The sequence below is a fragment of the Dysidea avara genome, chromosome 6, assembly GCF_963678975.1.
Source record: "Dysidea avara chromosome 6, odDysAvar1.4, whole genome shotgun sequence".
Lineage (NCBI taxonomy): Eukaryota > Metazoa > Porifera > Demospongiae > Dictyoceratida > Dysideidae > Dysidea > Dysidea avara.
Window position 1 is genome coordinate 17,203,847 of NC_089277.1, and position 16,133 is coordinate 17,219,979.

Here is a 16,133-nt window from a genome sequence, read left to right on the forward strand (position 1 = left end):
AGGCACTCCTACGATGGTTACTCCATCTACATAGCAATTTTCAACTCATTCCATGAAGCGGTTTACCCTGTAGGCGTGACAACAAATCGATCTTGTTTCACGCGAATAATCGGTCATAACTCCTGAACCATTCATCGGATTTGTACCAAATTTGATGCTGGGATTCGCCTTTGGACTCCCTTTCTGTGTGCCAAATTTCAAGGCGATCGGAGTACGCGTTTGCTTGTTATAGCAATTTTTGCAAGTGTGCGAAAAGACGAAGAAGAAAAAAAAACCAAGAAAAAAAACGAAACTTTGGCAGCTCGTATCTCGGAAATGGCTGGAGCGATTTCCTTCAAATTTGGAATGTAGACTCCCTTGGCTGGCGGGCAACTGTGTAGCAAATTTGGTTCCAATCAGATAAGTGATCACCGAGATACAAAGGTGTGAAAATGACGTTTTCGTTCTTCCTGTCAATATACTCACGGTGTGGCGCGCCGGCTTCTTGGGCCGCACGACACACTACCGTGTGTCTTGATTTCTCCTTCACCACAAAATTTTAATTTCTCCTTCACCACAAAATTTGCTATGAAACCCAACGAAAACTTATACTTACAACCCAGTGCCTCCTAAACCATCTATAACCACCTATAACCCAAGCACTAATTAAGCAATATATTATACATACCATGGCTTTGCTATGTACATTTTTATTTGGCCACCTACAATAAGTGATGCTAACCATAAAGTATTGTAAGCTGGTAACAAGAATGTGCATGTGGGCGTTCAAAGGATTTAACTTGCATATTATGCAAGCAATATTATGGGAATGCAGTTTGCTCATGACTTTGATGCCTGACCAATTTGAAGATATTAATATTATTATGATTAAGCTTGACTCATCAACACAGAGCATTAATTGTGAGTTTTGATTTACAGGTCAGCTCAGTGTAGTAGTTGCTAAATTTATAATTACTTATATAATTAACTAAGATTTAATGATATCACTTGGGAAATACGTGGATGCATGATATTTCTACTCACCACCTGTCAGCCATTGAGCAGACGACGGAACAACACAAAGAGGACAACTGCAGATTTAAATTGGTTATAATACTTGTAGCACTATATGTATACTTGACCAAATATACTGTCCCAATAGCAAGATAGTATATATGTAATGTTAACAAGGTATGTAATGTTGTATAAAATGGTAAAACTAAAACTATAGCTAGGTCCCACAATTGCAGTTTTTCAGGCATTGCGTTTAGAAGCATAATGATGTACTGAAGACTATATCAGCCCATGCTATTAAAACCATCTGATCGGATGTAGCTATATATAAAAGAAACAGAGTCCCACAACACCACTGTTTGCGTTTCAGTTATAGTCTGACTATAGTGGAGGGTCTATAGCGTAGTTTCAATGAAAGTGCTCAATACCCCTAAGAATTACATAGCTGACTTACTACAGTAGAGACAAATATAGTGTTCAGTAGTAGAACCACCATAATGTCCTATCATGTACAGGCTTGATCGGTCATGGTAGAACAAGGTAAGACATTTCAATCAATTTGAGTCAGAATGTACTAGTTAAATCAATATTATTAACACTTGTATCAATTGCACACAGTATTGCTGGTTGCTGTTGTGAGCTAACAACTGTTGCTAATTGAATGGGAGTAGGCCTAGTACATTCATGGCCACCCCCCTTGGGTTGTAAGAATGTAGTGTCTCCTAGCAAACCAAGTGGTAGTTATGAAGCGTTTAAATCAAAACTAGTCCTTACAGTAGCACAGTGGAAACCACGTTGAACAAACTTCAGTTTCAGCTAAAAACTCAATGTTTATATAGTATTAATGCATAGCTTACATAGAACTCAAGTTAGCACTGGTCAGGATATTTGCATTCATAGAAACCCTTGAGCATGAAAATTATAGTTACAGTTGTGATTATTGTTTAGACTTTTTATTAATTAATTGTTAGACCAGGCCTTTGCAGAGGAATTTAATCTTTACAAAATCTGTAGGAAATAAGTTACAAATATTACTACTAGCTACAAAATACAAAACTAAATGATCTGTTACACATTACATACAGAATAAACTAATTACAGTTTTTCTTCATAACAAAAGTATTTGACACAATCAGATCTATCTTTGTGATGCAATATAATGCTCCTTTGGAAGGAAGAATGTCCACCCATGACAACCAAACATTTGGCTTTTTCAGCAATAGTTTTTTGCATTGCTCCAATATATCCACTGTCTTCAATACCATTAGCTGCTCTAATAAAGTCATTGTGGTACTCGTCAACAGTTTTATTGCCATACACAGCATTCAGTGCAGTCTGAAACACTTTAGTTCCTTTACCATCAAATGTATTGCTACTGTCATAGTCGTAATAATTCTCTGCTGTTAGGTCACCAAACCTTCCTAAGTCAATAGATAAAAGGCTATGGTTTGTCTTTAATCCTTTAAGAACCACTGATACATCACTAGCACATTTTAAAAAATATGCTAAAATTGCATCCCTTGAATATCCATTAAACATCATTGCATTTTTTCTGCCTTGTGTTCTAAACGCAACTGCTGTGTACTCATTTGTGTCAACTTTCAAAACTGTTTTTACATATCTTTTGCTGTCTTCAATTACTTTAGGACTAGGACGTGCCATAGCAAGAGCACTAGTTTCACCACCATATCCTCGCTGAATAATTTGATTTTTTATTGTAATTCTGTCAAATTGCACCCCACGCCAAAATGAAAACCAATAAGTTACATTATCATAATCACTGTCAATTATATATGAGTTGAACTTTTCTAATGTAGGATAGAGTTTCCCTTCATTAGTAGCGTAAGAAGCAAAACATACTATTTTTATTACCTCAAAGTGAAAATGATCCATTAAGGACTGTGTGGATCTGGTAAATCCTTTAAGTTCATTATTACACCCTCTGTGTTTCTTCAGATCATCATTGATGTATACTCCTCCAGGAGGTACTTCATATACTAGGATAACCACCACAACTTTCCTACTTGCATGTCTTATGAATGTATCCCAGGTTACCATAGGTGGGATACCTTGTTTGGCTGTTTCATTAGTCCAGTATTCAAAGTCAAAATAATCTCTAAAATGTAGTGCATTTGCAAAATCAAGGTTGTATAAAATCCCACTGGGAAATCCAAGCACAGAATTAGCAGCAAATGGTTCCACAGCATTTAAATTTCCAGACTGGTTTGCCCACTTCTGAAATGACCACATGTTTAGTAATGCATTTGTCTGCTGCTCCCAGTAGCTAAGGCAAAGAGCAAATCTCATTGGTGGACGACTAGTAAACATAAACTTAGAAAACATGAAGACACAGACTATCACCATCACCATTGAAATCAAAATCTTTATACAGCCTTTCTTCATTATTTCTATATCCTCAATTTCTGTCAGAAATAAAATATTATAACGCATACATGTATTTTACCAACAGAATAGCTATGTACTGCAAATTTTTGTTACAAATTTTCATGCATTTAATTTAATGAGAATAACATGCAATCTTATGTATGGCATTTATCTTAGAGTAAATAATGGGGAGAGTGTGTCAAACTGCAGTACAGTATATGCTGTAAAAAATGAGCCCGTAAAGTCTTATGGCATCGTTCAGATGACTCAGCGATCTGAGTTGATTGGTGACTATAATTATAAGCGTAGTGGGCGCACTGTGTATACATGACTACTGAGTAAAAGAATGGTGTACTCGAGAAAAGTATGGCACACTGCGCAGAGAACTTGCCGTAGAAAGAGAAAGACACAAGTAGTTAACCTGGAAAGCAAACATCGAGGTTTCATCATGGTCACCATCCCCTTCCTCAATAGTTCTACTACTGAAAGTGACGTTTCTAGATGGAATTTCAGCCATTGCGATTCCATGCCAACAACCCGTGAAAATAATTAAGGTGTTAAATCTGAGCAATCAACAGTGGTCAGGTTTATGAGGAGAAATGAAGGTATGCAGGTTACTTTATGATTCAGTTTTCACAGCCTATAGATACTCTCCCTCTGCTTCAATTTGTTTTTGCATACTTTTCAAAAGTTGCTATAAATGCAAATGTGTACCTAGATTGCCTCGGATCTTTGGCACAAATGAAGAGTGCACATCACGTACCAAGATTGCTGTGAATCTAATTAATATCCAAGAGTTATGAGTGTTTATTCACGTTAAAAAGATCAAACTTCTGTCACGGCTACAGAGTGAAACAAGTATAAAAAAGGGGAAAATTGGTATGTACATAGACTGATCATGATAGCAGTGCCTTTTGATGGTTTGAAAAGCAGTAGAGTTATAGCTACAAAGTTATAAAGCAAAAACCAAAATCTCGGGATCAAGATACTCTAATAGAGCAATCACCGTGGGCAGTGGCGTAGCCAAGGGTGAGCCTGGGTGGGCACATGCCCACCAAAATTTCCCTAGGAGAGCGGCACCCGCTCACTTTTGTTATTACAAACAAGAGACAAATAGTGCATACTTTGGTAGCACAATGTTGTCGTTGTAAATCAGCAGTTGATATTGATATAAGTTCAATAATTACATCACGTGATCCAAATAGTTTTGGCATTTTCTATTTAATGTACTGCATCACATGATCAAAAATTTGGCGGGGAAGAGAGGAACACGAGGAAGGAGGAATCCAGTCTATTTTTCACGTCTGGAATATTGAATTGTAAGCAACAGCACAGATGTTCTTTTGTTGGCAGGGTGAAGCGGCCTAAAGTGATAGACAAAAAGTAGTGTAAAGTCGGTTGGAGGAAAAAAATTGCAATTGGTGGCTGAATTAAACCATATGATTATCTGAAGAGTCAGGCTGGAATATAAAGAGTTGCGTACAAGTAAAGGAGATCAAGACAGGGTGGTGTAATAAGATGGTTTCAATTTCTAGCTTCTATATCATTCAGTCATGCAGTAGCTTTAGACTAGAGAAATAAGCTGCAGGAACAGCAGCGTAGCATATTATTAGCTAGCTAGATATGTTTATGCACTTTTGAAACAGTTTTTAAACCAAATGTACGTAGAGCCCACTAAAGACGGGCTTGCATTTTGTGCTAGTTGCATGGGGTTAAATGTGTGGGTGAGTGTGCCCACCCATCCCTGGAGGCCTGGCTACGCCATTGACCATGGGGTAAAAAGGTGCACAATGTCAAAAAAACTTACCTGAGGACCTCCATGCCTAACACCTGCATGCTTAACTACTGAACCACTGCTATCTTGGCTGATCACCTCACTTAATTTCTGCTTTACAGATGAAAATTCTAGCTTTTAAATAAAGTTTATAATTTCATAGATCTACCAATAGAAGTAATAGATTGCTCTAGATCATTCTATGTATGTTCTATTAGAAGTCCTCAAAATGTGCATTAATAGTAGAATAATATTACCAAAATTAAAATTGAGGTAAAGTATGCAATACAATACATTAATTTTATAAGTCATCATCACTGTGTGAAAATAAATCCCAAAGTCAGCCATAGGGGACCAAAGTGCAAAAGGAAGTGAAATCTGCACAAAAGTAGCCAAGCTGTGAAAAGTGGTGCGGACTCGAAAAGCCTGGTGAAAGAAGTTGTGAAATCAAAGGTGGCGGCCAAGAAATGGCTACAATGTTGTAAAGCTAATAAATGTTACTGATGCATGTAATGTTAATGCTAATAAATTTTAATAACGCATTATTAAAATTTATTAGCATTAACAACATTGCAGACATTTCTTGGCCACCACCTTTGATTTCATAACTTTTTTCACTCAGGCTTTTTAGGCCACACCATTTTTCACAGCTTGGCTGTTTTGTGTGGATATATGTAAATAAGCAAATATGTGACCCAGTCTGGGAAAACCGGGCTTATCGCCTATTTAAAAGTATCGAGAAACGCCGGTTTTAAGTATTTAGTGTGTTGTAGCTCGCCAATGGTTGAAGCTATATGTACCAAATTTTCACACGTTTTACACCAATTCCTTACCTTCCAGAGCATCCACTATGCAAGTAGCCAACAACTAAGTTTCCCGCCATTTTAGATAGTTTTTAAACTGAGGTTGACTGTATCAGGCGAGCTGCAAATTGGGTGGGAGGCGGGGGCCCTGGAAGGCGGGCAAGATGGTGTTCAAAAATTGAAAAGGAAGGCCAAGGGATGAATTTGGCTAAGTTTTGGGCCATTGAGGTCTCAAAACTGGCTAAAATGAAAGGAAATTCACAGCAGAGGTACTTATTCAACACCACAGAGCTGTACAGCCACATACAGTCATCCCCAGGCTGACCAGAGCTCCATTAAGGCCCCACACTGCACGTACGGATCGCCACTGGGTTTGGGAAAAGCAGTCAGCAAAACCAGACCACTCAAGTCTAGCTGATTTTGATTGTGGAATTAGATAGTTTATTCACGTAGCTTTGTGTCCTGGGTGAAAAATCGAGTCTGCTGACATGGGCGATAAGACCGGTTTTCTCAGACTGGGTCACATATTAGGAATTTTGAGTTTGATTAGGGATCATGGCAAAAAGTAGTGAAACAAGGAAGATCGCCTATACTTGCAGATAGAAATAAATTCTATGTTTCCCATCCTGCACTCAGGCAATTGCATGCGGGTGGGCGGTTCATTTCCATTATTTGCTTATATTATTTGGCTGAGGACAATCATAGTAACATATTTAAAACATGTATCTTCATCTGTTAAGTTGCAGGAATACCACAGAGGTACCGGTGAATGTGTGCCAAACTTGTAGCATGCTGGCATGTGAGCTGACAGCTATACAAGATCCATTTCACTGAGTATGTATAGTATGCTAAATATCTGGAAAATAATGGAAGAATACAGAATAATGGAACATTTTAGTGCTGACAGTAAACAGATGCAGGCAGTGGACGGGAAACAGAGAATTTATTTGGAGTGACCATATAACTAGTGAACACTCAATCACTACAATACAGTCATGTGGGGTATAGACGAATTAGGGATTGAATGTCTACTATTATATCTGCAGGTGTAGGCGACTTTCCTTGTTTCACTTCTTGTTTTGCTATGATCCCTAATCGAACTCAAAATTTTTACTGTATCCATACAAATTTTTTAGGTACATACTTTTCACGGATTTCAAGATTTTCGTGCTTTTATTGTCGAGGATCACTCATTTTTCACTGAGGTTACCTATTAAAAAGCATAGAGCTAACCCTGATAATTGTTATTTTTCGACGATGAAATTTTGCAGACAGCCAAGGAACCGGAAATCCACGAAAATTATGTCCGTAAAAAATTGTACATATACGGTATTTTTTCTTGTACATGTTATTACTTTTTGTGTAACATTATTAAGTATGACTGGTAAATCTGCACATACTGCATCAAAAGAAAGAAGGGCATCGGATTTATGTGAATGAGTGCCTCAACGATCAATTACCAGCAAAAGCACAGCATTACAACACTTTGAGAAACACCTCTGCAATCAATCTAGCCACTACAGAAAATATGATTTTTCTTACAAATTTAGGGAAGCCGTCATGCACTAGCTAGCACAAATCGACATCTTTCGTTGCCAGCAAAGAGAAATGGGATACAAAGGAGGAGACAGGCAAGTTCATGATGCATGCATTGTACGTACTGCGGTATGCCAAAAGGTACCTGTCGGGTTGAAGCAATGTCAAACGGTGAGCCTGTAGTCTTAGCCATTATCAAGTTAAAAGGCATTAATAAGTAGGGATGCACCGATACTGATATTTTTATTGGTATCGTGGTATCACATTGGTATTGGTGATGGTTTAAGCAACTGATACCATGACCAATACTTTGTATGACAAAATTTAATTGTGTTTTAAGATGATGAAGCCATAAATAGTACTTCTCATGTAGTGCCATCATAGATTTGACTTTCGGTGACCTTTATCGCCATTTGTGCACAGAAATTTGATCATTTACGTCATTATTTCCCTGTTCAACTTGTTAAAATATGGTACCAAAGTAAAGGTCTTGTTGAACAAAACAACTTGTTTGAGGAATAGAGATTGTTAAAGGCACACAAAACCAGAAGGGATTGATTAGGTGGTAATATAAGCCATTAATCCCTATTTTGATTCTTCTCTCAAGACAGATTAAGGGTGTGACTTACATTACCACCCCGGTGATGCCTACTTGATTTGCAGTTATTAGCCATATCTATACTAGTATTCCCCTATCATACAGTACAGAAGTATAACTGTACAATAGCGATTTGCAATTTCTCAACAAAAAAAATTGTCCAGAAAGCTTACCTTCATGGCACCTTGGAAAAAGTGCTTCCAGAATCAGTACGACCTAAAACACCTGCTTGGAATTTTAATATATAATTATTTAGAAGAATTTTCTGCTGACTGACTGACTGACTGACTGACTGACTGACTGACTGACTGACTTACTAATAACAGGGATGCATGGATACCCTTTTTACCAGCAGATCCAATACCGATACATTTATGGTGGCCAACAGTATTTCCACTGCTTATTACACCTGCTTGTTGGTTTTTTGTGGCCATCATGAATTGAATCATGACAATCAATCATCACGTATGGCTTCAGTGAATCTCTTTTCGTGGCTTACTACCGGTTCAACTGTACTAACAATCATAATCACTGGCTTCTTTCTTTCAGTATATGTTCTATAATGGTCACTCCCTACGTATACTGTGGTTTTATGAAAAGGTACATGATTTTTTGCCTTGTGCTGCTATACTATACAGTGGATGGAACCCCTCAAAAAGGACACCCTACACCTGGGTAATCAGGACCTGGTCCCAGGTGTACACACATTTATGCCCCAGAAAACAGGACAGTTCATCAATAAGGACACTCACTACAGTATTGAAAACAATACCTACATCTATAAAAAGTAAAATGTTGGCAGGGAAAATTTAGTAGCTAAAACCCAGAGGGCCTTACAATTATCACAAAATAATGAAAGTTAAATTGTCTGCATACAAAATCAAATTAAATTTCTTTATTTCCAAATTACAAATTTTTGACACTACAAATTTACTGGGAGACAAAGTTATTCAGCTCACCAGCATAAATACTTCTGTACAGTACAGAAAACAGCTTTTTCCTCTGTACAATTGCACAGTATCATGTGTTTTCAAACTGTGACTCAGATAGCCTCACACCAAACATGCCAATTCACAAACTGAACTCGATTCCTAGAGAAAAAAAGCTGACTATGCAGAGAATATTTTGATACTAATTCAGTTAGTTTTTTTTCACAATCTGACTATTAACTTTCTATGGCTACACTGAATTTCCATTCTGATGTATACCTCTTCCCCTTTAAAGTACGTGCACTTAATATTCTATTTGGAGTTCTACATAGTAGCAATAACATATCAACAAGTGAAGCTGAAACCAAAAGTGAATAAATAATATGGACTTTACAAAACCGATTCAAATCGCACATCATGCAAAATCAAACTAACACCACCAGTGGATAGCTACACTAACATACTACTAGTTTTGTCCCTCAGTACTACTCAAGCTACTCGAGACTGGTTTTAACAGACGTCTTTTTCAGGTGGTGTGGAGAGCTCGAATGGCTGTTTCTGGCCTTGTGAAGGACCTGGCTTGGAAAGAATCAGTGGCTTACTGGTGGATGGCCTGATAATGTTGGCCAGACACTTTTTTCTGTCGATTTTGCTGCATATCACACTAAGGAGCCAGCACAGCCCTATAATGTCTAGACACCAATCATGAACTGCCTCCATTTTAAAGTCTATCTCTTGCCCACCCACCACCCCCACCTTCCTCTCTTTTGTGAGCACTTGTGATACTACTTTGCCTGTCCAACTGCCCAGATTTTCTATCTTATTTGACAGGAAACTCTACAAGCAGCTACAAGTACTGGAAGTGGTCTGAAAGGTAAAAGATTGATGTATCTTTTGCATAAATTTCACATGTGTGCTTGCTATCCTTGGTGAGTTATGATGAGTTTAATTCTTTGTCTCGAAACTTCTAATGTGCAATTTGGATCAATTTCCAAAATTCAGTCACACATATACTATGCTACTTTCACTGCATCATAGATAATAACAAGAGCCTCTCTATTATTAACTCTTGATAATAATAATTATTATCATGTAACTGCCTCAGCAAAAACCCAGCTAGTTTGTACAACTTCTGATTTTTCTCAACGTTATCTCTAGTATCCAAGAAATGAGTCACCAACAACACTTTAACCTATTTTGGTGAGTAGTTTTAGAATTATAGCAGACACCAGACAGTACGTAGGAAGAGCAAAGAAATCGATTTGGATCATGTACAGCAATTATTATACTGAAAATAAACCACACGTTCATACATTTGCAGCCATAACTTCCGTTTGCATAAAATTAGTCTACAACCATTGGGATTTGGTTTAAAGGATAGGTAAATTAACCAAGAAATAGTTTTAGCCCTGTAGTCACTTATGCATACTCGTATGAAGGTGGCTTTACTGAAGAAATGACATTTAAATAAACCACATTGTAAATACACGCACGTGATATGCATACCGTTGGGGCTACAAAAAACAAAACAAAGATTTTCCAATTCTGCATGAGCAGGCAGATAATTAAGATTATGCACAGTTTTAATAGATTTGAGTCTTGCTTCTCTGGGTATTTTTTTCTTTGTAGCATGCATAATATAATTATACATTTTAAAAATTTTTCTCAAATTGCATGGGTAATGCATACTTGTGCAAACTAGGTGGGTTTTTGTTGAGACAAGATTTTACAAGAGGTGGACAGTAAGCTTGGCTGTGCTATATACACTGTAAAACAAAGCTTAACTCATCATGTATAGTTGTTAACACCAATTATCACTCACCAGAGTTGGCAATTTCTCAAAAAAAGGTATAAGCATGACCCTTTCAGAAGGGGCGCTTATAATCTCTATCTAATAAGCACCACCCCTGAGAATAGGTATGCCAGGACGAAACTAGCTATTATCAACAAACACTAATTGTAGGTCACAAGAATAACGAAATGAGGATGACCCATGACGTAACTATGTGGGCACTTCCGAACCATATCTTGCGTATTATCTATAACTGCATGAATTCAGATGCCAAGATAGCTGACGCTCTCAGGAAAAAAAAAGAACAATTAAAATTATCCAACTCACTCTGTGGAATAGTCACAAAAGATTGACATGTTTTTAGAACAATCATTATCACGAGAATATACTATGGACTACTAATATTATATACTATACAAGTGCGTAGTATCATAATATCTATGATCCCACCCAATCTGGCTTCTTTATTATATAATCTAATCTTTATTGGTTTAACTATAAAGGGTAAAGTGACTACAAAAGGCATAGGCTTATGGGGTATCACCTACAAACACACAAAACAAAACTATATTATATATACAGACCAAAACCAAAAACAAAGCTAAAACTGCAGGTTAAATAAACCTAAAGTCTACAAAATTAATGTTCTGTAAGTAATGTGCTGTAGCAAGGGGGTTTCACATAGGTATGTGCTGTAAGTAGATCTGCAACTATGGTCAAAGTCTTGAAATTTCACTGTGACCTTTGATTAAGAATGTACCTTCTTCAATCTTTGACCTGTGACTTAGCAGCAATGCTTAGAAAATTTGACTTATAGTTTAACCATGGTCACAGACCTACCTACAGTGAGTGCCTGTGTGCATAAATAATACATATATACCTAATCATATTACGGTGGAACCTCTCATAACAAACTACCCGAATTAAGGACACAATAGAAAAAAACCTCCACATTAAGGACAAAAATTTAGGTCCCAACAGGTCTGGTTAATACATTTTGTACCTCTGAAAGAGGAAAACCTCTATGTTACAACAAAAAGTTACCAAAAACCCTGGGCCCCAAAATGTCTACAATAGAGAGGTTCCACCGTTAGTGTGTGCGAGGCTTCGTGTCACCCCTTACTGTAATGCAGTAAAACTGTGAACAGCAGTGTGATGAAAGTAATCAGTAGGCCACTGATCATATACACAGAGATATAATGCAAGTTCCAATGCTTAATTTTGTATAGTACTCTCCAGCACTTAATTCCTTTTCGTGCCCGCAAAGCACAAGTGCTTATATATCATCTCTAATTGATGAGCCCCTTGCACTGAAAGAGCAAAGGGGGTGACATACAGGCACTCACTGTAGGTAGATCTGCGACCGTGGTCTAAGTCAAAGGTCAAGGCCAACAAATTTGTGCCAAGTCAACGGTCAAGGGTAAAAATTGCCACTCCACAATTGAAAAGTACTGAAATATTGTTCAGATTGAAAAAGGCTCTTAGTCATCGGCCAAAGCGAAATTTCAGCCAGTCAAGACTTTGACCATGATTACAGATCTCCCTACAGCAAGTACCTACGTGACAACCCCTACGCAAGGTTCCACTGTGGTTCTCTCTCACAATTGAATAAGTCAACGGGGGGGTCCACAAATAGTAAAAATCCTGTACGAGATTTCAAAAACTTTATGGCAAGAATTCAGAGGAAAAAAATTGTGGTATCCGGAATTAGATCACAAGACACTTAGTATCCGGAAATGTATGGAAACTTTTTCAAGTGAACATTTCAATCTCTAGAAGCCATACGAAACTTCAGGACCGATGTAGCACGTAATGCTGAATATAGGAAAGTGTACGTAAAATAAACGGAGTTTTGCAACAATTTTTCAGGATGTCAGATTTCAAAATCAGCTAAGATTCAATTTCAAAGAGGCTGTACGAGATTTCAAAGGAGTTTCGGACTCCTCGTAAGTCAATGAACTCAGCACAACTCGCCTCATGTAAAGCAGAATAATATCCGACGACTCGTTGTGTAGATAGCTGTTATATTGGACTGAATATTAAACAATCGAATCCAGAATAGACGTCCGTTTACACCTCGGTTTACACCTTGTACAAGCAATTAACAACTTACGGGATTTGCTCTCCTTACTCGTCAATCTGGCAGTCACTAGTACTCGACTCTTATCACTCGCTCACTATCACTCGAGTATCACTATACTGACAGGAAAAACTTCCGTGACAATCCATAAATTACGTGATACTTAATGATTTTCAGTTCCGATATGTCATAGATAGTATATTCTACGTAATATACTATCTATGGTTATGTTTACTACTCGCTTGAATTATTTTTATATTGCATACAAAAAACTGAGTCTCTGACTGAGTTAAGTCCACAGGAGACTTTACTGATGAAATGGCCTAAATGATCATGCTCCTAAATACTAAACAATACCGGGATAAGTACAGTACATTAGGCAGATCATTCTGCACACTGATGACACAACTAGCCAAGTTACCTTAAAATTAATGTTATAAATTAAGTGGGTGGCTACATCACTTAACTGGCTGACTCAATTTTATAGCAAAGTAATCATGCAGCTATGAATGAGAGAGACATCACTGTACAAAAAAAAAGAAGACAACTGCACCATCACAAAGCACATACTTCAACATGATACAAGTTAGCCAGCCTATTGTTAACTGATATGTCCCCAATCTTCATTGCTTCATCAGTTCTCGATCATAAAGAGTCTTAGCTAGTGTAATAATATGTGCGTAGAGACCTCACCATTCTGTAAATGAATTGTGTGTAGGTCCTTTGGTAGTGTAAGCTTTTTTCTCTTTTCCTGCCTCATGCTAGCTATAAATCATACTTGTGTTGTGGCTGTTTTACCAAGACAATGTCAAGCAAGCACATCATAATGATTACTTATAGATAAGACATGAAGTACGTAGTACACCTTAGGACCAACTTGACATGGTCACCAGGGGTGGATCCAGACTTTTAAAAAGGGGGTTCCATTTACTTTGGGATTGCAATTTCAGCCTAGCTGTAAGTTGAAGATCAAAAAAAAAGGCCATCACCTGCTGACAATAGCTGCCCCTCACCATAGATTCCCTCACCAACTATATTTCCTTATTTATAACTACGTACATAGCTTGATACATAGCTTGCTACACTGTTCCTCAAAAGACTACTGTGACTGCTCTATTAGAGTATCTCGAGTCAGAGAGGCTTTTTCAAAAGGGGGTTCCATGGAACCCTTTGAACCCTGCCCCTGGTCTCCATAATGAAGTGGCCTTATTAATAAATCACGCCTCAACTGGACCTCGCTGGCTACAGCACAAGGCTATTATAGTGAGGTGGTCTGATTAATGAGGTCATGGAGTATACCTAATTAGCTATGTCTGGGACTTGGCATGGTCACTATAATGAGGTGGTCTTATTAATGAGGTTGTGAAGTACTATACCTATACTGCATGTAGTCTGTTATATTTATTTACTTATATTAAATACTGTGCAAACCTCCAAAATGGAGTATTTATGCACAGATACAGATAATTACATAAAATTTATAAAGGAGCTGGTTTGATACAAAAATATTTCAATATTCTCTTCTTAAAATCTTCTACATTTGTTGCTTCAAAAACTGTAGCTAGTAAAGTGTTCCACATCTTAAGAGCTGAAGGAAAAAAGGAGTGCAAATAAACATCAAATTGAGCTTGCAATTGTTGGAATGGAATCTTTGTGAATGACCTCTTGTACTTGAGTTAGTCAATGTAGGAATATGATGGTTAGGTATACTGACTACATTATGTAAAATCTTATGTAGCATGGCGAGATGCGAGATCTCATGACGTTGTTCCAAGGAAGCCCAACCAATCATGCAACACTTCTGTAACACTAGATGTTAGTCCAAAGTTACCCACCACAAATCTTGCAAGTCTTTGAAGTACTGCTTCAATAAAGTTAATGTTTGTTTTTGTGTATGAAGACTACACAGCACTAGCATAATATCACTGGCCTCATAATTGGTCTATAATAGGCTTCTTTCACCATTGTTGGGTAAGAGCTGATGTTTCATTGTAAGAAAGATTTAATCTGATTTTCTTTGAAGAGGTCTTTCTTATTATACTCATTAAATGTTATTAACTTAAGTGTTCATCCAGGATAACTTCAAGATATTTTAAGGGTTAACTTACTTTTATTCTCTCCATCCAAAAATCTATCACCCATACATCAAGCTCCACACCTTAGTAACAGGGGCGGAGAAATAAGGGGGGAAAGGGGGCAACTGCGGCCCCCCATTTTTACAAGTGGAGCTGGGCAGTGCCCCCTCACTTTTTCCAATGCCCAGTTGCTAAAGTAAAGCAACTGTTGTAGTTATTAGCCAACTTACTTTGCCTTGATTTATGCTAAAGGTTATGCAAGAATGGAATACTGTATGAATCAGTGCTGGAAGTGCACGAGATCAAGCTACTCTAATAGAGCAGTCACCTAACTACTCTAATAGAACATTCAGAAGAATCAGTTCTGCCATGCAATTAATTCAATCTGCCTCCATTAACACATTATACCTATACGTGCTGAGTCTGTCTGAATTGTCTTAATTAAATTTACTGCTGTATGTTTCTACAGTATCTTAATGATAGTCATTGCTATAATATTATAGGAGTATCCTATTTGAGTGCATATGTACCACTGAAAATACTCCTCAAAGCATTCAAATCTTAAACTTTTACTGTGGGGGAATGCCCCCAACCCCCCTAGTATTGACATGTTTCACATGCTGGTGTGCTTCACACACTAAGGTACAGAGAATGATTTTAAAACACTTCATAGCTTAGCACATGACTTGTCCCCCACTTTTGAGTACTGCTCTCCGCCCCTGCCTTAGTACCCACTAGGTGCCCATGCCACCTGCCAAACCTTTACTAGCTCCACTAATCTTCCTTTCTGCAGCAAGGGAACAAGAAGCTGATCATATAATACTTTGACTGACCAACATTACCAGCAACCAACTCTGCTCTATGCAATGAGAACACCACACTGATGCATGGCAAATGATTTACTGCCTATCCAAGGCTTCAGTAGTGACCTAAAGTCAGTATACATGCCTGCATGCCAGCCTGGTGCCAGCATTGAAAATGCTCTGTCAGTAGTTAACTCGAGATGTGGCTCTGCTGTCTACCTACAATTGGAGTGAATGAAACAATAGAACTCCACGATTGCAACTGCTAAGCATCTCCAACCAGTCCTACACATGCCAGTAGTGATGTAACTCTCTTGAGTGTAAATTTGATACACACACCAAGGACTTGTAACACTATACTGTAG

At 37.8% G+C, this 16,133-nt stretch overlaps 2 protein-coding genes across 2 annotated transcripts in view; both read right to left on the reverse strand.

Moving 5' to 3' along the window:
* The window catches only part of LOC136258552 (uncharacterized), a 43,038-nt gene that overhangs the window by 9,584 nt on the left and 17,321 nt on the right, over positions 1 to 16,133 (reverse strand). The gene's annotated exons all lie outside the window — the stretch shown is intronic.
* LOC136258553 (uncharacterized) lies at positions 1,939 to 13,023 on the reverse strand. The gene is made up of 2 exons (XM_066051872.1): positions 12,924 to 13,023; positions 1,939 to 3,416 (listed from the first exon to the last, which is right to left on the reverse strand). Exon 2 carries the CDS (start codon positions 3,394 to 3,396, stop codon positions 2,089 to 2,091), a length of 1,308 nt encoding a protein of 435 aa, XP_065907944.1. The 5' UTR covers positions 3,397 to 3,416; positions 12,924 to 13,023; the 3' UTR covers positions 1,939 to 2,088.

Excerpts from the sequence above, each read along its gene's own strand:
- LOC136258553 (XM_066051872.1), bottom strand. The coding sequence starts at position 3,396 with ATGAAGAAAGGCTGTATAAAGATTTTGATTTCAATGGTGATGGTGATA.